At 43.7% G+C, this 26,388-nt stretch overlaps 2 protein-coding genes and 1 pseudogene across 3 annotated transcripts in view; 1 reads left to right on the forward strand and 2 right to left on the reverse strand.

The window, feature by feature from the left end:
• The window catches only part of SEC23B (SEC23 homolog B, COPII coat complex component), a 49,797-nt gene extending 45,659 nt beyond the window's left edge, over positions 1-4,138 (reverse strand). Inside the window, exons 1-2 of one of the 2 annotated variants that reach the window (XM_023217782.1) lie at positions 3,651-4,138; positions 485-719 (exon numbers count right to left, since the gene is read on the reverse strand). In XM_023217782.1, the coding sequence (XP_023073550.1) occupies positions 485-705 (221 nt within the window). In that variant the 5' untranslated portion in view covers positions 706-719; positions 3,651-4,138. Of the gene's footprint in view, positions 1-484; positions 720-3,632 lie in introns of both variants that reach the window. The other variant, XM_023217780.2, reaches the window with a different exon arrangement.
• A 3,209-nt stretch (positions 4,139-7,347) lies between these two features.
• LOC111546488 lies at positions 7,348-7,811 on the reverse strand (annotated as a pseudogene).
• A 7,431-nt stretch (positions 7,812-15,242) lies between these two features.
• RBBP9 (RB binding protein 9, serine hydrolase) lies at positions 15,243-24,569 on the forward strand. Its single transcript, XM_023217783.3, has 5 exons — positions 15,243-15,444; positions 16,929-16,971; positions 18,086-18,191; positions 20,631-20,716; positions 21,117-24,569. The coding sequence occupies exons 1-5, from the start codon at positions 15,346-15,348 to the stop codon at positions 21,341-21,343; spliced, it is 561 nt and encodes a 186-aa protein (XP_023073551.1). The 5' UTR covers positions 15,243-15,345; the 3' UTR covers positions 21,344-24,569.
• Positions 24,570-26,388: the final 1,819 nt, after the last annotated feature.

Raw genomic sequence — 26,388 nt, forward strand, 5'->3', positions numbered from 1 at the left:
TTAAAAGAAATAGGTCACTATATCAGGCACACACACAAAAATTACACTTAACAAATTGTTAAGAGCTAAAATTTCTTCTGCCTGCTACTTCTCCCTGCCATATGGCATCACTGTACCAGGGAAACATGACGAGACAGTCTAAGCTTTTGAATTCTTTTGGGAAATTAAGAGGAATCAATAAAGTCTATAGTTAAGCCAAAAGCAAACTGATTATCAGCAAAAAAAAAAAAAAAAAGTGAATTACAAATCCTCTCCCTCTACCTCTACCTCATTCCTGTAAGATTCCAATTTTATCTGGAATTATCAGGCCAGGGAGATTTCCACAAATGTTCACCACTTACTACTCACAAGAATCATTAAGAGTTTCACTACTGCTCATCACAAATTTGATGACTTGCCCAAATTTAATGACTTTTATGAGCATCACATAAAAGTCATAATATATTGTATTTATCATTTTTACCAGTTTCAAAAGAATCCATACCAAAGTGGGTTGAGAACAGCTTTACAAGTTGGCCTGCTGCAAAGCACAGGTTCATATTGTACAGGAGGTAGGTCTGGACGTTCTTTCAAAGGAGTAAGGAGACAAGCCAGGGGTACAACCATTCTTGTAGCCTCCAGCCGGCTGGAAGGCCACACATTCCAACTAAAACGCACACCATCCCGTTCTTCATTCTGCTGGATGAACTCCAGGTATGTCGCCATAGTCTAAAAGGGAACTGAAGATAAGACGTTAATAACCTTAATGGTATGTGGAATTCTGAACTAAATGTCAAAAAAAGAAGATGGGCCACGTAACACAGTGTTACAGTGCTTCTTTTTTTTTAATCCCAGCTCGGCTCACTGCAGCCTCCACCTCCCGGGTTCAACCAATTCTCCTGCCTGAGCCTCCCAATTAGCTGGCATGTGTCAGGGATTACAGGCATGTGTCACCATGGCCGGCTAATTTTTTGTATTTTTAATAGAGGCGGGGTTTCACCATGTTGGCCAGGCTGGTCTCAAACTCCTGACCTCAGGTGATCCACCCGCCTCAGTCTTCCAAAGTGCTGGGATTACAGGCGTGAGCCACTGTGCCTGGCCCATCTAACACAGTGTTTCTTAAATACTCTGGAAGAAACTGTTCCTGTAGAGTGACAGTATTTTTTTTCCTTCTGATACCCAAAAGTTGGTTAACCACACAGTTATCGCTGACCACTGCTCCTTTCTCAACTCTCAAGCACTTAAAAATAAATCAGTGGGAGGTTTACAATCACCTGATCATCTCCAAACTACATGTAGTTAAATACTACGACTTCATACCTCCTCACAGATCACACGTCCTATCAGTGAAGCCAATTTTAGCCCCTCGCTCAAGGGTAAGTCTTGAACCCTGTTTAGCATCCAGCTATCTTCCTCTCTAATCTCCTTCCTTTCCTTCTCTATTAAATTTTACATTCCAAGTGGCTTTTTTTTTTTTTTCGGTAGCAGGGCTCGTTCCCTTCCGTACTTGGTTAACTTTGGAGAAAAGAACTGGATACTGATCTGCAAGTTTGGTTCATAATGGGAACCAGTTTTGAGCTAAATTATTTCTACTTGGTATTACCAAAATTACTATTATGCTGAGTCTCACCAGAACCTCTTTCCTCGCCACGGTTGCTTACGTTCATGCCTTGAAAGGATGTGGTCAAGTCCAGGTGCCGTAGCTCATGCCTATAATCACAGCACTTCGGGAGGCCAAGACAGGTGGATCACGAGGTCAGGAGTTCAAAACCAGCCTGGCCAACACAGTGAAGCCCCACCTATACTAAAACTACAAAAATTAGCCAGGTGTGGTTGCACCGTGCCTGCAGTCCCAGCTACTTTTGCACAGCCTGGGCGACAGAGCCAGACTCTGTTTCAAAAAAATAAAAATAAAAAAGACTGTGGGCAATAAAACTGTCTTACAGGCTGAACTCTCAAACCCAGATGATCCCAACTTCATCGAATTTTGCTTATACATCCTGTTCATATCCTAAAATCTAGGGTAACACACAACTCAGCTATTGGGGTTCAAGGGAACAAGCCCCTCAAGAAAAGCAGTAAAAAGGCAAAATAAAGAGTTTATCGTATTAAAGTGGCCTCTCGCGCCCACTTCCTTCAATATGGATAACAACCATCTCTGTTATTTTGGGAAGTACCAAACTGTAAATAATTTTGATCAAGGCAATAATATTGCATGGCTAGAAAAGCAAATGAACTAGTCTACTACACGGAGCCCAGAACACAAGAATTCCAGTGTTTGCTCCAACTGAAACTCTAAGAAATCTATTTGCTATTTCTAGCAACGGCAAGAACCTGAAGCACTGTGTGCACAGAAGCACCCTGGAGCTTCATGGGAAGCAAAGGGATAACTAAAGTCGGAATGAAAGCAAGTTCTCATATCACAACTCTCAGCAAGTATGTCAGCAGATTTCATTAAGTAACCGTCTCTCTCTCAAAACGTTCTTTATCAAAAGGCCAGGCGCAGTGGCTCATGCCTGTAATCCCAGCACTTTGGGAGATCGACGCCTGTGGATCACCTGAGGTCAGGAATTCAAGACCAGCCTGGCCAACACGGCAAAACCCTGTCTCTATTAAAAATACAAAAATGAGTTGGGCGTGGTGGCAGGCGCCTGTAATCCCAGCTACTCGGGAGGCTGCGGCAGGGAAGAGTGCTTGACCTCGGGAGGCAGAGAGGTTGCGGTGAGCCGAGATCGCGCCACTGCACTCCAGCCTCGGCGAAAAAAAGAAACTACTGGCTCCATCTAATGGTTTCCAAGTATGTACAGCCTAAGACCTGCTGCTCCCTCCTTTTCCCACTGGCTGTTTCCCTCACCCTTCTAGGGTCTGGATTCTTAGCACTGGACACACAATCCAAGGGGACTACAGAAGGTCCACGAATCCTCCCTCTGAAGTAATGCGCATTAGGGAATGTGCCTTTCTTCTAGGGAGATGGGTCCACAGCTTGTTTTTTTTTTTTTTTTTTTAGTAGAGATGGGGTTTCACCGTGTTAGCCAGGATGGTCTGGATCTCCTGACCTCGTGATCCGCCCGTCTCGGCCTCCCAAAGTGCTGGGATCACAGGCTTGAGCCACAGCACCCGGCCTGTCCACAGCTTTTAATAAAGTATCAACGGGGAAGGTATCTGAAGAGGTAAATAACTGAAAGTATGAATTAGTGAATGAATGAAAGGCCTGGAAAGATAACAGAAGAATACGCCAAAAAATCTGAACCACCCTTATCTCGCCAACTGGTAACTTCTGGGACACAGCGACCATGTGTATACAAGAATAAGTGAGGTTTAATCCTTGAAGGGAGTCCAAGGACCTGGGTTCCAGTTCCAGCTGTCATGAAGCAAAAGTCGTTTCACTTGTCTAAGTCTTGAGTTTCTCAACTATAAAACGGGGATTGGGTCCTTCCAGCTGTGCGTACCCCGCAATTCTGGGGAACCTGGAGCCAGAAATCGGTGCCAGCCTGGTGCGGGATGACACCCTCAGGGGCCTCCTGGATCATCGATTACCCCCGCTACCCCAAACTGTCAAGAAAAGGCCTCATCCCAGAAGCCGCCCACCTTCACCCCCGGCAGAAACTCATACCCGTGCCCTCGGACCTCAGTCACCTACGCCCCGCGCTCACCTGGCCGGAACCGCTCACCTAGCTAGAGCCGTCCTCACCCACAGCTGCAACAGCCAGGCCCCGGCTCCCACCGCCAAGTCCAGCTCAGCTCTCAACCGATTGGCCAGGGCCCCAGCGCGTCATGCCACGACGCTGTCCACTGGCCAATCAAAGAGCGCTCCTCCGACGGACTGGCGGAAGACAGAGACTCAGAGAAGCCCTGTCACCATCTTGGAACAGGGCAAGATAGGTGTGTATCGCACTTCAAAACCACAGTTCCTCGGAACACGTTTCCACACCCCTAAACGTTTCTGTTTCAGAAAACCCCGGCGCCTGCCGCACCGTCGCCTAAGCGCAGCCAGAGCTCCTCAGAGGTTCGCCCTGATACAATATAACATCCGCCGGTCTCAGTGGGAAGTCCCGCTGATCGCCTTAGCTATCGGAAAGCGAGAACGATGACGTATGCTCGCGGAACAGAGAGCTGCACCGGTTGGAAGAAACTAAGGCTGCCGGAAGAAGGCGTCAGCGGGCGGAAGAGGCGGGGCGGAGGGGAGTGGCGGGTGGTGAGTGTGGCGGCGCTTACGCACTTGTTGGTTTTGGGAGTCGGTCTCTGTGGCCAGTTGAATTTGAAGTACAGCAGTGTGGTGGTGCTTCATGCTACAAACTGTACTCCCCTCGCTGGCTGCAATGTCTTGGCGCTCTCAGTGGAGGCTGGCAGTAGCGCACAGTCCATGTCATTCTTCTACATGGAGATGAATAATTGAGAAATGTAATATTCAAGCATTTTAAGAGCGTAAGCTTATAACTACATAGAACATAACTTTCTTTTTTAAAATAATTCCAACTTTTAGATTCAGGGGGTACACTGCATATTTGTTACCTGGCTATGAGGTTTCGGATTCGAATGGTCACCCAGATACTGAGCATAGCCCCTCCCTGCCTCCCTCCCCACTCTAGTAGTCCCCAGTGTCTATCAATGTCACCTTTGTGTCCATGTGTGCCCAATACTTAGCTCCCACTTGCAATTGAGAACATGTATTTGGTTTTTGTCATGCGCATCCGTGTGAAGAGACCACCAAACAGGCTTTGTGTGAGCAACATGGCTGTTTATTTCACCTGGGTGCAGGCGGGCTGAGTGCGAAAAGAGAGTCAGTGAAGGGAGATAAGGGTGGGGCCGTTTTATAGGATTTGGGTAGGTAAGGGAAAATTACAGTCAAAGGGGAGTTGTTCTCTGGCAGGCAGGCGTGGGGGTCACAAGGTCCTCAGTGGAGGAGCTTTTTGAGTCAGGATGAGCCAGGAAAAGGAATTTCACAAGATAATGTCATCACTTAAGGCAAGGACCGGCCATTTTCACTTTTGTGGTGGAATGTCATCAGTTAAGGTGAGGCAGGGCTTTTGCACTTCTTTTGTGATTCTTCAGTTACTTCAGGCCATCTGGGCTTACAGTGCAAGTCACAGGGGATGCGATATCTTGGCTTGGGCTCAGAGGCCTGATAGTTTTCTGTTTCTGCATTCTTTTAGGATTATGGCCTCCAGGTATCCATGTTGCATCCAAGTTGCTGCAGGCATCCATGTTGCATCCATGTTGCTGCAAAAGGCATGACAGAACACAACTTTATACAGCCACCACAACCGTTTTTACACACTGCCAAGTAGCAAACATGAAGACATTCATTACTGTGACTCAGAGTTGTAGTCTCTGGAGCATATAAATATAAGCAAAACGATGCCAGGCGCAGTGGCTCAAGCCTGTAATCCCAGCACTTTGGGAGGCCGAGACGGGTGGATCACGAGGTCAGGATATCGAGACCATCCTGGCTAACACAGTGAAACCCCGTCTCTACTAAAAAATCCAAAAAACTAGCCGGGCGAGGTGGCGGGCGCCTGTAGTCCCAGCTACTCCGGAGGCTGAGGCAGGAGAATGGCGTGAACCCAGGAGGCGGAGCTTGCAGTGAGCTGAGATCTGGCCACTGCACTCCAGCCTGGGTGACAGAGCGAGACTCCGTCTCAAAAAAAAAAAAGAAAAATAAGCAAAACGATGTAGACATAAAATTATGCAAGAACATATCTAGGCATCCAAGAAGTATCCATTAATTAGCTCAATTTAATACTAAGTTTTATCTACAGATCATAGAAATTATTAATAGTTTAAGGCGCACAGAAACAATTACTGTTAAATGGAGAATGATTCAGTTTTGTTGAACATATTTACATTTTTCAGGATCTTAAACATGTAATGTTAATATTAGCTTATCAATAGTAAACTTTTATACATTTAGGAAGTTCAGATAAATTATTCTTTCTGTAAGGAAACAAACTCCAGTAAAATGTACACATGTATAATACTTAACACTGAGAAAAGACATAGCTGGGATATTTTTTAACCAAAAATTAAAATAATATTATTTGCCAAAGATTTGCCTTGATTATTTGAACCTGGATTCTTTCTGTACTAGCACTTTCTGTAAGGATTGTTATGGGACCATCAGGTTCGATTGCCCATTGTGCAGTAACAGAAAGAATGGGAGTTGCAGCAGATAAAGAGTTCCATAATCAAGTGGCAGCCTAATGAGGAGACAAGAGGAATCCTCATATCTACCGCCCCAAGAGATTAGAGATGGCATTTTTAAGAAGTCTGGAGGGTCAGTGGGCTAAAGTGTGGAGATTTCTGATTGTTCAGGAAGTGAGAGGTGAAGTCATGGGACAGGGAGATGAAGAAACTTCATTCCAGTATTATTCCTTGGTGGAGGTCTTTATTTATTTAAAAAAATTGTTTTTGTAAAGCCAGGTCTCACTTTGTTGCCCAGGCTAGTCCCAAACTCCTGGCTTCAGGCGATCCTCCCGCCTTGGTCTCCCAAAGTGCTGAGATTACAGGTGTGAGCCACTGTGCCCTTCCTGGTGGGGATCCCTAAACAGTTTGGCATCAGCTGTTCTGTGGGAATTCAGGATCTGAAAAACACCTTAAGCAATTCCTGGGTACCAAGATCTAGTGTCAGAGATTCTGTGGATAGGAGCAATCAAGGAGCAGGTGATCAGTGTGCTGCAAGGCTTTTGGTTAGTTAGCAGCTGCAGGGAAGTGAATTGAAGTGCACCAATGCACCCTGGTCAGTGCCTAACTAACCTGCCTAAAGCCTGACTTGTAATCTTGTTAACCCTGTGAGGATGGTTTCAGCATTTTTAAGAAATTTTGCATGCACAAAGTATTAGAAGTTTAATTTACTTATTTTCTGGAATTTTAGGAATAGTTGATTTACATGTGTTTATTTCCATAAGCGAATTATAACAGAGCTCCTTTAAGACATGAAATAATCTAACTTATTAAAACTTTACAAAGGTAGCAAGATATTTTTTACTCCCACAACAAGAGGGGAAGGCCTTTGTTGATTACAGCCGTGAAAACACATAGACACATAGCATATAGCTTTGGTTCTACAACTTTGGCCACAGGTCAAAATAAATTCAGAAACATAAAAATTCGGTGGGCTAGATAACAAAAAGCTGTTCTCCTTCCCAGTGGGCATGGAAGTCTTAACTGATTTGAACTCATAAATAGACAAAAAGGCAAACAAACAAAGAGACTAACCAGATTTTTCATCATCTCTTATCCAAAAGAGAATAGATCTCTAAAAACTATTAATTCACTTAAAGAGATCACCAGATGTTCAGAATGTAAAACCTAGTTCCTATTTTTTTTTTTTTCCGAATAAGGCAATAAATTAACCCAGCATGGTTTGTTCTAATGCTTCTTGTTGGCAGCTGCCACCTATCCAGCAATTCTGTCCAGATCTCTCTGTCCCTGAGGTGTCAGTTTGTGGTCCCCATCTTGGTCCTTTTCCACCATTTTCAGCCCCTCCAGGGCTTGGAGGACCTGGTGGAGGACGCTGTTGAAGCCTCGGCTGAAGTGGCTGGGCATGATGCGGTTTCTCTGACGTCCCCCATAGATCTTGGTCATGGAGCCAACCCCAGCACCACCACGGAGGTACAGGTGCCACGCTGTGGAACCAGCTCCTGTGTAGAACCAGTTCTCAACGTAGGGAGCAAGCTCTTTGTGCTTGGCCAGCTTGACGGTGTCCACCCATTCAGGGACTTTCAGCTTCCCAGACTTTTTGAGAAGGTTGCCAGAGCTCTGATGAAGCCCTGCTGGTTCACATCTTTTAGAAGAACTCCAGGCATCATGCGGCTTCCGCTCTGCCAGCCAGAGGAAAGGGAGCGACGGGGTTTCCTGCGAGTTCCTGACTGTTGTTGCCATTCATGGGGAAAAATCCACCAGCTGTGGGCGAATCACAAACAAAACCCAAAATCAGTAAGGAGGAGAAAGAAACCTAGGGAGAAAGTCAGCAATGCTGTAGTACTATTGCTACTTGGTGTTCACTCTGGGAGCCAGGAAAAAGTGTGCTTGGACTTAGAGCCCCATGGGGTGTTCTTCAGTAATGTAGTTTACCAGATTCTGGTAAATGGATTCAGGTGAATCCATTGGGATATTGGTGAAAGCTTCAAAACTGTTAAAGTGTTTCAAAAGGTAAAATTATGGCCTTCATGCAAATATAAAATGAACATGTTCCAAAGATCTTACTTAACTCATTCATTGACTTTAATTAATCCCTACAACCAGGAGGGATGTTCAAACTGGTTCCAAGACGAATTTGGTTTATAGTGACATATTTTCTATCACACAAAATAATGATTTGTATTGCTGTGGACAGGAATAGTTTACATTGTTATGGGCAGGGAACATTTGCATAACTACCTTCTGTAAGTTAATTTCTATCTCTACAGAGTTGTAAACTAGTATACTCAAAGGCAGAGGTACATGGCCCCTACAGCAAATGACCCAGGGTTGTTTTGTTTTTTTGTTTTTGAGACGGAGTCTTGCTCTGTCGCCAGGCTGGAGTGCAGTGGTGCGATCTCAGTTCACTGCAACCTCCACATCCCGGCTTCAAGCAATTCTCCTGCCTCAGCCTCCCGAGTAGCTGGGACTATGCTGCCACCATGCCCAGCTAATTTTTGTAATTTTAGTAGAGACGGGGTTTCATCATGTTGGCCAGGATGGTCTCAACCTCTTGACCTCGTGATCCGCCTGCCTCAGCCTCCCAAAGTGCTGGGATTACAGGCAAGAGCCACCATGCCTGGCCCCCAGAGAGTCTTTTAAAAATGCACAGCATTCCATGGAAAGTTCACCCAGTAACCTCTTTTGACTATTTCAAAATCTTTCATAATTTTGCTGACATATTATCATCATCTATAGCCTGACTCTAAATTCTTTTATTTATTTATTTTTTACTATTATTATTATTTTGAGATGGAGTCTCACTCTGTCTCCCAGGCTGGAGTGCAGTGGTGCGATCTTGGTTCACTGCAACCTCCGCCTCCTGGGTTCAAAAGATTCTCCCGCCTCAGTCTCCTGAGTGACTGGGATTACAGGTGCCCGCCACCACACCCAGCTAATTTTTGTGTTTTTAGTAGGGGTTTCACCATATTGGCCAGGCTGGTGTCGAACTCCTGGCCTCAGGTGGTCCGCCCACCTTGGCCTCCCAAAGTGCTGGCATTACAGGTGTGAGCCACCATGCTCGGCCTAAATTCTGTATTTCTGGGTCAGACTTTTCTACCTAACATTCAGATTCATATATTCAGCAACATGCTGGGTTCTGCAAAGCATGTTTAGTGTGCACTGGTTACCAATTCAGCTCACTGCATCTTGGACTGTACTTCTACTACCTGCCCAAGCCTAGTGAACCAGAACACTCACATACACAAGTTACATGAAGTGGATTTATTACTCACAGAGAAGCAGCAAGGGACAGCAGAAGCCTAGGATTTATGATGAGCTGGTCTCTCAAGACTCAGGAAAGCCGCACAGTGCAGATCGAGCCTCGTCTGTGCATGTCCACTTGTACTCCAGCTGGGAAAAGCCGTAAAAGCATTGAAGGACATCTTGTTTTTGGGGAGGCTAGAACAGAGCCTGGGCTGTTCTGGCTATTTCCTCCTTATCTCAGAATATTATACTCCCAGCACATCAGAATTATTCTTCAGAACTACAAGCAAGAAAGTGGGGAGAACTGGGCCAGTCCAAGACTGTCTGGAGAAATATCCTGCAGATATCACTGGGTATTCTTGCACATCTCGATCTTAATATGTCCTAAACTGAATCCATCATTTCCCTGGCTCCCAGTGAATCTTCTGCCTCTTGTACTTTGTTTCACTTGAAGATGCCATTCTTTTCCCAGTTACTGAGTCTAGAAAGTAGGAAGTTATCCTTGGCGCTTCCTTATTTCTAACCCCTCCACCTGGAAGGTGACACTGAATCACTTGGTCTTGTTAATCTGTTACTCTAAATATTTTTCAATTTCATCTGCTTGCTTAGTTCAGGCCCTCATCCTCTGATTGGATTACTGCAACAGTCTCTCAAATGATTGCTTTGCCCAAATTTGCCAGATCCAAAAATCACATTGGTTGCTGGATAGATTTCTCTAAATCACACATCTGACCCTACTATTCTCTTGCTTAAAACCCTACATAGTTTTTCCATCACTCACAGTAATGAACCACTGTCCTTCCCAGCCCACATGTACTGTTCGTTGTTTCGGTGCCCATTTGCATGCCTTCCTCTCTGCCAAGAACAGCCACTTCACCCTTCTTTCTTTCCCAGGAACTCCCATCTGTTCTTCAAGACTTTGAAGAAGGCTTCCATTGACCTCCTTTCTCCTCAAGGTGGCAAAACCAAAAATTAAACAAGTAAACAAAAGCAGTGGCGGAAAGGAAAAGTAACCACAGAAGAGAGGAGAATAGGTTTAGACCGTGAGTTTGAAGACTTAGAGACAAACTTCCCACAGAAAAGATCCTGACCTGAAAAGAAAAATCCAGGCAGAGGAAGATTATTCAGCAGGAGTGCCTTAGTGGAGGATGAATGATCCCTTTAGAAAGAGTGAAACTGTCGGCCGGGTGCGGTGGCTCAAGCCTGTAATCCCAGCACTTTGGGAGGCCGAGGCGGGTGGATCACGAGGTCAGGAGATCGAGACCATCCTGGCTAACATGGTGAAACCCTGTCTCTACTAAAAAAAAAAAAAAAAAAAATACAAAAAGCTAGCCGGGCGTGGTGGCGGGCGCCTGTAATCCCAGCTACAGCTACTTGGAGGCTGAGGCGGGAGAATGGCCTGAACCCGGGAGGCGGAGCTTGCAGTGAGCCGAGATCCCGCCACTGCACTCCAGCCTGGGCGACACAGCGAGACTCCGTCTCAAAAAAAAAAAAAAAAAAGAAAGAGTGAAACTGTCTCAGCAAGTTCTTGAGAATAACTTCTTCAATATTAGCAAGTGAGGTACCAAATATAAAGGTGCATTTTCAGATTTTTAAAAATTCACAAAAATATTGGCTTTCAGCTTTGAAACCAAAGCTATTTCTTCTGTGATAATGATAAGCTCAGAAATTGTTTGTACAAGAGATAAAAAGTAGAAAACAAAACGGATGTATGTAATTATAATCTTCTCAATTATTATCGGCATAAACAATCTAAGATGAGAGTTAATGTCACTGCCTTTTTTCTCCTTCTAGAAGAAAGAGGTAATAAATCTTCAGGAAAGCTAGATTGCTAGATCCTTTTTCAGCCCCCAGTTCCTGATTAGGCAGTATCATTGCTTCTCGAACTAAAAACTACTAAGCAAACAATTAGTTGGTTACAGGAATGTCTCTGCTTTGTTTTATGTTGAAATTGTATTCCTTTTTTTTTTTTTTTTTTTTTTTGAGGCATAGTCTCACTGTGTTACCCATTCTAGAGTGCAGTGGCATGATCATAGCTCACTGCAGCCTCCCATGCTCAAGCGATCATTCTACCTTAGCCTGCCGTGTAGCTGGGACTATGGGTGTACACCACCATGCCTGGCTAATTTTTAAAATTTCTGAAGACGTGAGTTTTGCCATGTTGCCCAGGCTAGTCTCAAACTCCTGGGCTCAAGGAGTCCTCCTGCTTTAGCCTCCCAGAGTTCTGGGATTACTATTTTTAATTTGAAAGAGCTATATTAAGGTATAATTGATGTACCTTAAGCTGCACATATTTAAAATGTACAATTTGTTAAGTTTTGACACCCATCACCACAATCGAGATAATTAACATATATATCACCCCAAAAGTTTCCTCATGACCCTTTGTTAATGGTGGAGGGTGTCCAGTTTCTTGGCGTCTTGAACAAACAATTGGACAAAATGCACAAAGGAAGGAATGAAGGGTTTCATTGAAAATGAAAGTACAGTCTACATTATAGGAGTAGGCCTGAGCATAAGGGCTCGAAGTCCCCATTATAGAATTTTTGGGCCTTTAAATACCCTCTACTTGGGGTACACCCTATGTAAATGAAGAGGATGAAGTAAAGTTAAGTCATTTACTTGGCCTATGCCATGTGGAGAGGATATTTCCTGTCATAACTGAAGTGTGAATCGGCCTTCTGCTCCCTGCCTCCAGACCCTGTTGTCCTGCCTCATCTCCCCCTTGAGAGATGTGATCCCCATAAATCTCCACAGGAGGCAGAGGGACTGATGGTCCTTTTTCTGTAACTGCTTCATGCTGGCTTGGGGTGTAGCCCCTACCTATTGGTGATCACGGAACTCGCCCTGCTCTATCTAGTGGAGGCAGGGTAGTTTCTTGACGGCTAGGGGTGGTGTCTTCACCTGGAACTGGATGGAACCTTTGTTGCATGATCATCTGAAGCTTGATGGTCTCTAGACAAGAGGAAATGAATTTGCTTAGAAGATTTAATGGGGACTTTACGGGGTGGATACCTACGCTGTCGGAGATGTTTGTTATAGAGACTTGCAGAAGAAAAAACAAAAACTAGTCTGTTCTAGAATCTATGTTTCCTTGAAGTCTTAGCACAAGCAACTCCATTTTGGTTTGGTTTGGTTTGTTGGGGCCTAGTGCATGAGCTTAGTCCAAAACAATGGCCTCCCAAAATTTTGTGGAAAAAATTCCCCCTTCTTGGTCAGGTTCTCACTTAGGTGAGAGTGTGACCAAAACTTAGGGCCTTAGTGCCACTCTCAGTTACCATCGTTTTGGGTTTCTGGTCTCAGCACATCATTTATAGGTTTTGGTGTTCTCATGGTTGCACATTTCATTCAGCGTTTGTCATCCCAGTTGAAGAAAGAACATCTGATGTTCTAGAGATGGCTGCATGCACACATTTAAAACCTTTGAGAGAATACAGCGCACCAGAGAGACTATTATTACAACTGTTGGGAGGATAACACCAAGAGTTCAGAGTATGCTCCTAAACCCAAGGCCCCCATAAACCAAACCTCCTAAAATCAAATGAGCTAAAGAGTTTACTCACTTGACTAAGCAATTTCTTCATTAATTCCCTACCACTGAATTTCTTTTCTTTTTTCCTTTTTTTTTTTTTTTGAGATGGAGTCTCGCTCTGTCGCCCAGGTTGGAGTGCAATGGGACGGTCTGGGTTCACTGCAACCTCTGCCTCCTGGTTCAAGTGATTCTCCTGCCTCAGCTTCCTGAGTAGCTGGGATTACAGGCACCCGCCACCATGCCCAGCTAGTTTTTGTATTTTTAGTAGAGACGGGGTTTCTCCATGTTGGCCAGGCTGGTGTTAAACTCCTGACCTCAGGTGATCTGCCTGCCTCAGACTCCTGAAGTGCTGGGATTACAAGCGTGAGCCACGGCGCCTGGCCAATGTGGGATACATTTCTAATCATTGCTTCTTTTACTTCAAACCATGGTAAAAGGACCTAACAAATGATGCCTTTCTAGAAGAGTGAAGGCCTCCTGGCAATGTTTTCGTTAACCCATGATGTGGGTTAGAGGAGTGAACCAATGTTTTGTTTTTGACTGATTATGAAGCAAAGCGTGTACCATTAAAGTTTCTTACCTACACTGGGCCTTCATCTTTTTTTTTTTTTTTTTGAGACGGAGTCTCGCTCTGTCACCCAGGTTGGAGTGCAGTAGCATGATCTCAGCTCACTGCGAGCTCCGCCTCCCGGGTTTACGCCATTCTCCTGCCTCAGCCTCCCAAGTAGCTGGGACTACAGGCGCCCGCCACCTCACTCGGCTACTTTTTTGTATTTTTTAGTAGAGACGGGGTTTCACCATATTAGCCAGGATGGTCTCAATCTCTTGACCTCGTGATCTGCCCATCTCGGCCTCCCAAAGTGCTAGGATTACAGGCTTGAGCCACCGCGCCCGGCCGGGCCTTCATCTTTTATCTATCAAAGCATAAGGTTATCCATGTATAAGGCTGGCTGCAAACTCCTTCACAAATAAAACTATATCCCATAAGTGCACATAACAGACCCCCTTTCCACTTCTATTGTTTGTAGAGGCATAAGCAAAAAAAAAAAAAAAAAAAAATCAAAGATGAGAGTTTTTATGATAGTAGAAGTCTTAAGCTGTGAACTTGCGAAAAGCTGTTCATATCAAGCATGCCATTTTCTTCCTGGGAGAAATTTCCCAGGGTAGCTTTACCTCAAAAGTTCCAATGCATGCACAGTTCCAAAAGTGTGGAGGGACCCTTCTCAGTTGCGAGACCATGAACCCAAAGCCCAAGGTCCTGAAGTTTTGTTGTAGTGTGGATGACAAGGACAGTCTTCTCCATGTTTCCAGAAAATTCAAATCATACAAAGCTTTCTTTACCTGGTAGCATAATGATCTACTGTTATAACATCAGCCCCTTGCATAGGAAAGCTTTTATACAACCAGAATGACAAATTGGAATTCAAATAACAATTAAATAAAATCCTTTACAAAATGTTTAAATGGCCCACCAGGTTACCAAAGGTACATGAAGCTTTAATTGTCTTCCCAGGAATATGGGACTAAACATTGGTTATAAACTATTTTAAACAATTTTAGTATCAGCTGGTTTAATATGAAAATCTGACGAAGTATTTTCTTGGTATTTAATTTAAATTTTTTTTTTTGTTTTACTTGGGTTAGTAGCTTTACACAAGGAAACTTCATTCAAAGCAATGAAAAACAACAACCAGGGCTGATACTGACTACTAAAAATTGTTTTGGCCGGGCGCGGTGGCTCAAGCCTGTAATCCCAGCACTTTGGGAGGCCGAGACGGGCGGATCACGAGGTCAGGAGATCGAGACCATCCTGGCTAACACGGTGAAACCCCGTCTCTACTAAAAATACAAAAAACTAGCCGGGCGAGGTGGCGGGCGCCTGTAGTCCCAGCTACTCCGGAGGATGAGGCAGGAGAATGGCGTAAACCCGGGAGGCGGAGCTTGCAGTGAGCTGAGATCTGGCCACTGCACTCCAGCTCGGGCGACAGAGCAAGACTCCGTCTCAAAAAATAAAAATAAAATTAAAAATAAAAATTGTTTTAAAATCAGAAGGAAAAATAATATGGATTTCAGGCGTTCCCAAGTTATAAATGGGTTTTCTGCATGTTTTAAACCAAAAACAAACTTTCCTATAGAAATATCAGTAAATCTAGCAAAGAAATAACACACCCCAAGCATGTCATAGCCTGTCTTAAATAAGGGGAAAACATGAGAGAACTAGTAAGAGGCAAGTAAACGGTGCTTTGCTTTACAATTGAGGGAAGCTCGCAGGCTCTGTTCTTGGCTGCCCCACGCAGGCAGCGGAAGGCAGGCCAAGGAGGAAAGAGCCCGGCCTCCCGGGTCCCCGCAACTACAACTCCCAGGATGCCGCGGCGCAGGCTCCCGGCCGGTGCAGGCTGGGCTCAGCGCTGCTGGACCCGCGCTGAGGGGACTCTGGCCTCGCTGCACTCATGGCTTCTCCTAGCAAGGCAGTGATTGTTCCCGGGAACGGAGGCGGGGATGTGACCACCCACGGCTGGTATGGCTGGGTGAAAAAGGAGCTGGAGAAGGTAAGCGCCCAATGCCTTGCTGCTCGGTGAAGTCAGCCTGCAGGGAGGGACGGCGGGAGGGGACTGAGAGCTGAAGTTTGAACATGCGTCTAATCCCCTCCAGGAAAGCCCTGTGTGTTTTCCTTCCTCTCCCCCGCTGCCTTCTCTTAAACTCTAGAGCTAGTGGTCGAATTTTGGTTGGTAAAACTGCCTGGAAGACTTCTCTGAGGGCTCAGCCGTTAGAGTTGAAGGAAACCCCCTTCTTTGAACTACCCAGGCTGAGCCCCCGAGCCCCGCCCCCCGTATCTGCTGCTGGTTCAGATGTGGGACTTCCCAGATAATTTTACATCTTCCCTGCTCCTCGCTTCAGCTTAAAAAAAATTAAATATGCTGTACTTAATATATACAAAGGATATACGTAACATGCGTCTACATTATGAGGCATAATGTAATGAATTACTAAACTAAAATCTGGGACATTGCCTATACATCGTCTTCCAAACGACCCGTATGCCTACCCATCTCAGTCCCGTGCCATCCTGAAGTTTTTTCATCTGCTTCTCTTTTTAAAATTAAAGTACTTTTCAACCTATGGATATACCCTTTAAACAGTAGAGCGTTCAATTTGGCTTCTTGGTGAGCTTTAAAAAATGGCATTTTACGCCTGTAATCCCAGCATTTTGGGAGGCCGAGACGGGTGGATCACGAGGTCAGGAGATCGAGACCATTCTGGCTAACATGGTGAAACCCCGTATCTACTAAAAAATACAAAAAACTAGCCGGGCGAGGTGGCGGGCGCCTGTAGTCCCAGCTACTCGGGAGGCTGAGGCAGGAGAATGGCGTGAACCTGGGAGGCGGAGCTTGCAGTGAGCTGAGATCTGGCCACTGCACTCCAGCCTGGGCGACAGAGCGAGACTCCGTCTCAAAAAAAAAAAAAAAAGCATCTTACTGTAGGCTGCCCTGTGCCGTTTGATTTTTATTTTTTAACCGTCTTCTGTAACCAGGGGGTAGGTCGGCTCCCTGGGTTGCCATCCTCTAGAGCTGGTCTCCAGAATAGATTGCAGGGCTGTGGCTGAAAACCCTGGTCAGAGCTACAACCCCAAAGTTCAGGGCTGGAGCTTCTGAGAGGATGCTATCTCCAACTTTCTGTATCACGTTCCTGTGCCTCGTTTTACCTACTCCCTGGCCCACGGTCTATTTGGCTCCAGGTCAGTCTTTCTAGAACATATTTGTTAATGCCTCTCTATAGATGGAGGGCTGTAGAGGCAAATATGGGTGTACAAATGCAGATATAGGTCTCTCTATAGAGGTCAGCAGAGCTGCCTAGATACAGAACTACAGATGGAGTTCATGCGAAAAGGATGGTCACTTAACCTACTTCATTTCATAACACAAGTTAATACTGAATTGGTAACGATCATATCAGGTGCCTCATTTCTTATTAGCAAAGTATTAGTTGTAATTAAGCTCTTTATTATAGCTTTTTCTCCCCCCTCATATCATAGATACCTGGTTTCCAGTGTTTGGCTAAAAACATGCCCGACCCAAGTAAGTTTTAAACTTGTTTTTAAACAGCCTCATCTTGTTGGGTTTTGATATTACCATGTTTGTGGTAGAGAACAAGAATATCGTAGTGGAGAAACCAAAGATGCCTATATACCTAAGAAAGAATAAGGCAAGCAGCTTGGGGAGGAGGGTGTGAACCAAAAGCCATAGAAAATTCTAGTAAGGATCAGGAAAGCACCTGGGCATGGTAAAATTTAATTTTCAACTTTGCACCGACTTGATCTTTCCCTTCTGTAAGTCTACAAATATTTTCAGGCAGAATTTGTGGGGATTACATTTGAGGCATAGGTATAAAACTTTACAGCATGTATTTGAGATCCTAATGTTTAAAAATGTCATATTGCTACTTTTGTTCTGGGTATGCCTATGACTTGTCTCAGGAATCCCCTTTTTGGAAAGAATGAATAAATGTGTGTGAATTTTAGAATGTTGCAAGAGTTTTTTTGCTTTTTTTTTTTTTTTTTTTTTTCTGAGATGGAGTCTCGCTCTGTTGCCTAGGTTGGAGTGCTGTGGCGTGATCTCAACTCACTGCAACCTCTGCTTCCTGGGTTCAAGTGACTCTTCCTGCGTCGGCCTACCGAGTAGCTGGGATTACAGGCACGCGCCACCATGCCTGGCTAATTTTTTTTTTTTTTTGTATTTTTAGCAGAAATGGGGTTTCACCATTTGGTCAGGCTGGTCTTGAACTACTGACCTCAACTGATCTGTCCACCTCGGTCTCCCAAAGTGTTGGGATTACAGGTGTGAGCCATTGCACCTGACCGATAGCTTTTTTTTTTTTTTAAGTTTGAAAGTTTACATTAAAATTTCAGAGTTATATTTTATTTCCTTAGTATTTTCTTACAAGAACATGGTAAACAAAAAAAAAAAAAAAGAGAGAGAGAAAAAAACTATTTATCAGAACTGTGGACTTGGGTCTTTCAAGTAGTAATACATAAGCCTTTGGCTCTGTTAACACAATCCTATCTCCTGCTGTGGTCCTGCAGTTTTAAAAGTTGTGAATTGCTGAATAGTCATCTGTTAGAAAGGCAGGGCAGCATTGGATTCAGACTGCCACTATCAAATGACAGACTTTTTCTTTACCCTGAACCTTAAGTTACAGCACGAGAGAGCATCTGGCTGCCCTTCATGGAGACAGAGCTGCACTGTGATGAGAAGACCATCATTATCGGCCACAGTTCTGGGGCCATCGCAGCCATGAGGTGCGATCTTTGTTAAACTGTATCCCCTTTGTGGGCTCCAGCCATGCTTGCTTGAGATATACCTTGTGTATATCTTAAGTTTCTGTTGCAGAGGAAACAGTGCTGACCTCTAAAGTGGTAACGTAATCTGTCCTAATTCCTTCCTGGTTTTGCTACTGGATTGAAAAAAAAAATCTGCTCTTATTGGGATGCAGTGATCCTTTTAAAGCATAAGTGGCTGCAAACCCCAGTGGCTTCCCATCAGTCAGCTCTGATTCTGTCCCTACAGACTCTCCTTCTCTCCTCCCAGCCAGGTTTACTGACCTCATTGCGGTTCCTGGAACATGCTAAGTACACACACATCTTAGCCTGCTCTCATCCTTCTACCTGGGACACCCTGTCCCTAGACATCTGCATGGCTTTCTATTTCCCTTGAAGTCTCTGCTCAAATGTCCCCTTTAGGTAAGGCCTTCTCTAATCACTCCATGTGAAACGGCTTCCTCAATCTACTGGCTCCTATCCCTTTTATATCTTATTATCTGCAGCACATTTTTTTTTTTTGAGACGGAGTTTCGCTCTTGTTACCCAGGCTGGCAATCTCGACTCACCGCAACCTCTGCCTCCCAAGTTCAAGCAATTCTCCTGCCTCAGCCTCCCAAGTAGCTGGGATTACAGGCATTCACCACTATGCCTGGCTAATTTTGCATTTTTAGTAGACACGGGGTTTCTCCATGTTGAGGCTGGTCTCGAACTCCTGACCTCAGATGATCCACCTGCCTTGGCCTCCCAAAGTGCTGGGATTACAGGCGTGAGCCACCGCGCCCGGTCTATCTGCAGCACTTTTTACCATCTGACATCCTGTTTATTTCTTATCTGTCTCCTGCCAATAGAATGTAGACTCCAGGAAGGCAGGGCTTTGTTCAGTCTGGCACTGAAACCCCATTGCCTAGAAGAGAGCCTGGCATATGGTAGATTGTGTCTGCAGTGTCACTCACCTGTGAATCCCCAGTCCGTAGGTTCATGGGCATATCCCTACTGCTCCTTAAGAATATTGTATCTCCCCTTTTAGCCTTATAAGGCCTAGTGGGTAGGGACTTAGCTGGCTGACTAAGCTAAGTTTAGCCTATAAGGGTTGAGTTTCTTTCATATTTGCTAGGCAAAATGACAAAGGATAATAGTTTTTATTTGTCCCAAGCAGTCACTTAGGATGTCACATGAATTGCATGTCAGGGAATCTTGCCAAATTTCATAAACTTTCAGCCACACTAATTAAAGTTACACGAGTATTTCAGGATGAAGCTACAAAATTATGGTACACTCCTAGTGTAAGGATGTTTATATGCTGCCAGGGGTTGTCAATGTGGAATGTGTGGTACCAAAGGTACATTTCTGGTATTGTACAGCGTTTCTTAAAATACAGTTCACAGACCACTTGCATTAGAGTCATCTGGGTTGAAGGAGGGATCATGTCTTAAAATGCAGATTCTAGGCCTTAATCCCAACTTTCTGAATCAGAGGCTCTGGGTCTGAGCCTGAGAATCTGCACGTTCACCAACCAAGTGACACTGAAGCATACTAAACGTGGGTGGATTACACTTTTTGTTTATTGGGGAAGGTTTGCACAAGTTTGAACTACCTTGAAAAATGAGTAGGGGCTGGGCGCGGTGGTTCACACCTATAATCTCAGCACTTTAGGAGGCCAGGGTGGGCAGATTATTTGAGGTCAGGAGTTCAAGACCAGCCTGGCCAACATGGTGAAACCCTGTCTCTACTAAAAATACAAATTTAGCTGGGTATGGTGGTGCATGCCTGTAATCCCAGCTACTCAGTAGGCTAAAACAGGAGAATCGTTTGAACTCAGGAGGTGGAGGTTGCAGTGAGTCAAGATTGTGCCACTGCACTCCAGCCTAGGGTGACAGAGTGAGACTCTGTCTCAGAAAAATAAAAAAGGAAAGAAAAATGAGTAGAAGCTCATCCAGTAGCCAGGGCTGGGCTTGTAGTTCTGCAGTTTTCTTGCTATTTTTCACATCAACCTCAACAGCAGATAGCACATGCTTTCTGTAGGCTACCACAAATGAGTTTTTAAGTAGTTTATTGACCTTTTTTTTTTTGAGACAGTCTTGCTCTGTCACCCAGGCTGGAGTGCAGTGGCCGGATCTCAGCTCACCGCAAGCTCCGCCTCCCGGGTTTACGCCATTCTCCTGCCTCAGCCTCCCAAGTAGCTAGGACTACAAGTGCCCACCACCTTGCCCAGCTAGTTTTTTTTGTATTTTTTAGTAGAGACGGGGTTTCACCATGTTAGCCAGAATGGTCTCGATCTCCTGACCTCATGATCCGCCCGTCTCGGCCTCCCAAAGTGCTGGGATTACAGGCTTGAGCCACCGCGCCCAGCCAGTTTATTGACTTTTTGGTGATCAGAGGTAACATTTATATTAGCTGACATCATTTTTCTTTCTCCAGGTATGCAGAAACACATCGAGTATATGCTATTGTATTAGTGTCTGCGTACACATCAGACTTGGGGGATGAAAATGAGCGTGCAAGTGGTAAGTCCAAAGGTAGAAATCTGAGCAAAGCCCTCTCTAGACATGGGGCTGTCTGTTCAGTTTGTAAAAACAGTGCTGTCTTTCAGATATGCTAAAGAATTCTAATAGCATATGAGAAAGATTTACCACCTATCTTTGGATATAAGTTCACACTTTGATTTCTTCCCAAGCCATAAGTCTAGAACTGAACTGCAGAGGCCTGGTTTTAGTTGAACCATGTACCACCTCTTCATGAGTAACTGTGGTATCAAGCCCTACAGATTTGAAAACAAAAGAATTGCTTCTAACTCACACGTAGGCTCTGCTCCTTTGTGTCTATGTGGGTCGCCAGAAGGTGTTTTAGAATATCTAGAGGGAGATTATCCATGGGCACTGAAAGATTGTTTTTTTTCCCCCATAGGATACTTCACCCGCCCCTGGCAGTGGGAGAAAATCAAGGCCAACTGCCCTTACATTGTGCAGTTTGGCTCCACTGACGATCCATTCCTTCCCTGGAAGGAACAACAAGAAGTGGCCGATAGGTTGGAAACCAAATTGCACAAATTCACTGACCGTGGCCACTTTCAGAACACAGAGTTTCATGAACTGATTACTGTGGTAAAGTCTTTGCTGAAAGTACCTGCATAGACTGTGTGATTTCTGCTATTTCGCATCCCAATATAGAGGTAGAATAATATCTACTATCAGCTGATTACTAGACACATAAAACATCCAGTTAAGTTCCAAAAGTGCCTGAAAAACAAATACAAGTTTCAACGTTCAATCTAAGTTACCAATAGCGTTTCCATTTTCCATAGACTCTAAAACTCCCCAAATTGCTATGAGCTACCGCAGTATTTTCCCCATTTGATAAGAAACGTAAGGACAGCTTAACTGCCCTTCTCTAACCAAAGTAAGTCAGAAACAGCACCTAGGTTTCCTGATTCCCACTCCTGAGTAAAACTAAACAGGTTTTATGTATGTTGCAGGTGTCACACACTTTGCCTCTTTGAAATCAAACTTTTCTGTTTCACTGGGGAAAGAAAACATGACTGAAAGTCCAGAGCGTTAGCTTAGAGCTCAAAATACTAGCTGCTGTTTCAAGCTGGCCCCGAATATTAAACCCAGACTAGGGCCTACACCTCTGACACTTGCCCCTGAGTCCTTCAGACATGTTGAGAGAGGTTGAGATAGGAGTCTTCCAGAGTCAGGAAGGAAGGAGAAGCACAGCAATATACATACATAATATACGTACAACTGACTAGATTTGTGTGAGACAAGAGTGGTGGGATCAGGGCCATGTGGAGAGCTCATGGCCTGTCTAAATTGTTGCCATGTGGAAATGGGGCAGAGTGTTACCAATTTTCTGATTTTTTGTGTGGAAAAAAATGTCCAAATTATGGTTTTTAAATTTGGGGACTATATATATATACACACACACACATGCACATACAATCCATATACATATGAGTATGTAAGTTGGCAATAAGAGTATACATCAAAAAATTTACAAACACTGCAAGACAAATAAAATCCAAGCCATCCATTTGTGACCACACTCATAAGCATTAACTTAGCCAGGGGCTTTTAGTTAATTATCTGTGAAGTCTGAGAAAAGACTAAGATAACCAAAATGAACATAATGTGAAAGGACGAAATCATGGGGACAATTTGGGTTTTGTTCCAAAGTCAAGTGCTTTTAAAAATAACCTGTCCACACTTCATGTTCTGTTCTATAGAGAACAGATCTTCTGTGGCCCTTTAGAGCTCTTTCAAGCACATTCCATTTCCTTCTGACCATACTTCCTCAAAAAGCCTTTCTTTGGCTGGGTGTGGTGGCTCATGCCTGTAATCCCAGCACTATGGGAGGCTGAGGTGGGTGTATTGCTTGAGGCCAGATGTTTGAGGCCAGCCAGGGCACATAGCAAGACCCCATCTCTACAAAATATTAAAAAATTAGCTGGTCATGGTGGTGCACACCTGTAGTCCTAGCTACTTGGGAGGCTGAGGCAGGATTGCTTGAGCCCTGGAGTTTGAGCCTTCAGTGAGCTACGATCCCGTCACTGTTCTCCATCCTGGGTGATGGAGCAAAGAACCTGTCTCTCTCTAAAAAAAAAAAAAAAAAAAATTTAAATAAAGAAACCTACCCTTTTTCATTTCCCAACATTTTTTGGCTATTATGATCTCTAAGTGTACTTCAAATAATTTCCAGTGAATCCACACTTGATGTTGCAGAGCCTGAGTTTGCTGCAGAAATATAATTGCCTATACTTCATGCCTAAAGGAGATTCAGAGCTATCACTTAAAACCAGGAGTCTTGGTTTTTAAATGTGCTTAGACAAAAAAAAAAAAAAAAAAAAATTCAGGAAAGGTACCCTAATCATTTAACAGCAGTCGTCTTTGGGGAATGGGCATTTTGGTAGGTACAGTGTGGTGGACGTCCTTCTTCTTCTTTGTTTTTTTTGAGACAATGTCTTGCTCTGTCGCCCAGGCTGGAGTTCAGTGGCACAAATCTCAGCTCACTCTAACCTCCGCCTCCCGGGTTCAAGTGATTCTCACGTCTCAGCCTCCCAAGTAGCATGAACTAAAGGCATGCGCCACCACGCCTGGCTAATTTTTATATTTTTAGTAAAGATGGGGTTCACCATGTTGGCTAGGCTGGTCTCGAACTCCTGGCCTCAGGTTATCCACCCACCTTGGCCGCCCAAAGTGCTGGGATCACAGGCATGAGCCACCATGCCTGGCCCCTTATTTTATCCTCCTAAGAGATTATTTGAATTTGTTACACTAAACATGTATTTTATAAAAAAAAAATTAAGATTTAAAACAATGTATTAGACTACTAAAAAGCAAATTATATAAGTCAGTTGAATAATAATGTTGTTAAAGAGGCTGTTTAGCACGAATTTGACCAAATCTGTAGTCAAAGTTTGATTCTACTTGAATTTTTTGGAAATTTGCTGTTGTGTTTCTTACTCTTTGCCTTGTTCTCTGTGAAGTCCTTTTGTAAAAAAACAAACTTACACAATTTAGTTCACAAAACTTTGTTGACCTCTCTGTAGAAATGAAAACTAAATATATGTAATTGAGAAATAATTCTGATACTCTTCATTCCTATAAAAGTAATCTTAAGATAGACCTATAGGATTGTTGATCTTTGCTACCAAATATAACCAGTAACCACAGCTAGCTGTAAAATTGAAAATTCAGTTCAGTCAGAATAGCCATATTTCAAGTACTCAGCAGCCACTGGGGGCTATTGGTTACCTTACTGACCAGCCGATATAGGCTATTTCTGTCATTATAGAAAGCTCTATTGGACAGCATTGGTCTAGGACACATATTTTGTATTTTCCCCTCATCTGCCATCCAATACTGAGTAATAGTTCAAAGTACAAGTGACTTAATTTGAAATGACTTCTGTTTGGCTATTTCTGTTTTGCTTAGCTGATCACCACCAACATCATAGGTCTATACAATTTACTAAATCGCCCAACTAAGATCGAGGGTGTTTATGGGAAAATCCACACAAACTATTCATTAAAAACCATAGAGTCATGGACTGGCATGATTTCTGTTTGATTCTTTGTGGTCACCATTGAATATACAGGGGCCTCTGTACACTCTGGGGAGTATCTATTCTCAGGTGAGCAAAATACCAAATACTGAATGGAAATCAACTGTAAGTATTAGGACTTCATATGCAACTTGAGTTTTTGGTGCTGTCAGGAGTTTAGAGCCCCACAATTAGTTTTGGTTACAGTTTATCCCTGTAGGATAAATGATCCATTTAACTATTCATCAGAGGTGCTGTATTTTTAAATAGTCTCTTATCTCCTAATTTTCAGAATTAAAAACATGCCGTGGGAAAAAAGTTTGAAGGTTCTCTTTATTGGTGAGGTAAGGAATACTTTTGTTTTACCCATTGAATGTTAAGCTCTAAAAACCAGTCTTTAGCTATAGAGACATAAGACAAAGCCTATACTTAAAACATAAGTTGGTTTCTTCTCATTTCTAGCTCTCTTCCAAGTTCATTTTTCTTACTACATAAAATTAGTGCCTTTTTGATAGGACAAGTCCCAGGAAGGACAGACATTGTTCTTACCATTCCAGCTCTCACTGAGGGTGGAAGAGAAACCCTCTGTAGTTCCAGGTTCCCAAATCCTTCATATATATATATATATGTATGTGTGTATATATATGTATGTGTGTGAATATATATGTGTATATATATATTTTTTACAGTCCAGAGGTCTTTTATTAACACCTATTATGCCATGAATTCATAGGGAATAGGTTCCAGCAGCTCAGGTTCCTTCCCATTGGTTCTCACAAAGTGTGCTTCTCTGGGTGGAGCAGGCTGGCGCTTCAGTTGAACCCAGGTAACTTTCTATTTTTTTCTGGAGACGGAGTCTAGCTTTGTCACCAGGCTGGAGTGCAGGGGCGTGATCTCAGCTTACTGCAACCTCTGCCTCCCAGGTTCAAGCGATTCTCCTGCCTCAGCCTCCTGAGTAGTTGTGATTACAGGCGCGTGCCACCACGCCCAGATAATTTTTGTATTTTTAGTAGAGACAGGTTTTCACCATGTTGGCCAGGATGGTCTCCATCTCCTGACCTCATGATCTGCCTGCCTCAGCCTCCCAAAGTGCTGGGACTACAGGCGTGAGCCACCATGCCTGGCGAACCCAGGTATCTTTCTCTTGGGCTTCTTTCTTTTTCTGATCATTTTCCTTCACGCACTATCTCGGTCCTTAGAGTGCTTAATGTGCTCAATATGCACTTTAATTCTCTTGGCAAGAATCTTGCCCTGGTTTGTTTACAATAGTGCGAACAGCATGCTGGCAAACATTGTAGACTCTTCCAGTTTTGCCATGGTAACACCTGTGGGGCATTCCTTTTTGAACAGTACCCATTCCTTTGATGTCTTCAGTATCACCTTTCTTATAGATTCACATATACATGGCCAAAGGAACAACTGCATGTTTTCTAAAAGTCCCAGAGAACATATATCAGGTGCCACTCCTCTTTCCCTTTGTGTTCGTCATTTTGGCGAATTACTGGAAGATGGGAGTTCTGGCCAAAAGGCTATATATCTTATATAGGTATATATATCCAATACTTGAAATAATTTTTGTTACAAAGAGCTAGTGTCATCAAATGCTAATTTGTAGAGCTGGCTAAAGAATGTATTGGACAAAAATTGGTTACCGAGCTGAATTTTATTTTACTGATACCATTTATCTTAAAATAACTCTTCTGATGTCCACTTAGAGCATCTCCAAACTGGTGTTAGAACCCAAGCGTCAGTACTAGCAGAGTTTGAATTCCTTTCCATTGGGTCCCATGTTTTTGGCTTAGATACAGAAACTTCTAACTGGAGCTACAAAGTGAAAATATGAAGCTAAAATTCTAAAAAGCCCTACAGTCAACTTCTGTGCAACAATACATCAAGTAACCTAGTGTTTTCTATGTGGCTGATGATAAGAACTGAAAGTGCTATTAGAACTGAGGACAATTATGGCTTTCTGCTTAGACATATCTCACCATGATTTTTAGAACAGAGTAAGGAAGGGAAATAAATCTAAAACAGAGTAAGAAAAGAATGTTATCCCCTCCCTCAAAATAAAGTGTGAATGGAGGGCATGGAGTATTTTTAGTTTTAGTTAATGCTAGAACAGAATACCACAGACTGG

Source organism: Piliocolobus tephrosceles, chromosome 20, assembly GCF_002776525.5.
Source record: "Piliocolobus tephrosceles isolate RC106 chromosome 20, ASM277652v3, whole genome shotgun sequence".
Classification (NCBI taxonomy): domain Eukaryota; kingdom Metazoa; phylum Chordata; class Mammalia; order Primates; family Cercopithecidae; genus Piliocolobus; species Piliocolobus tephrosceles.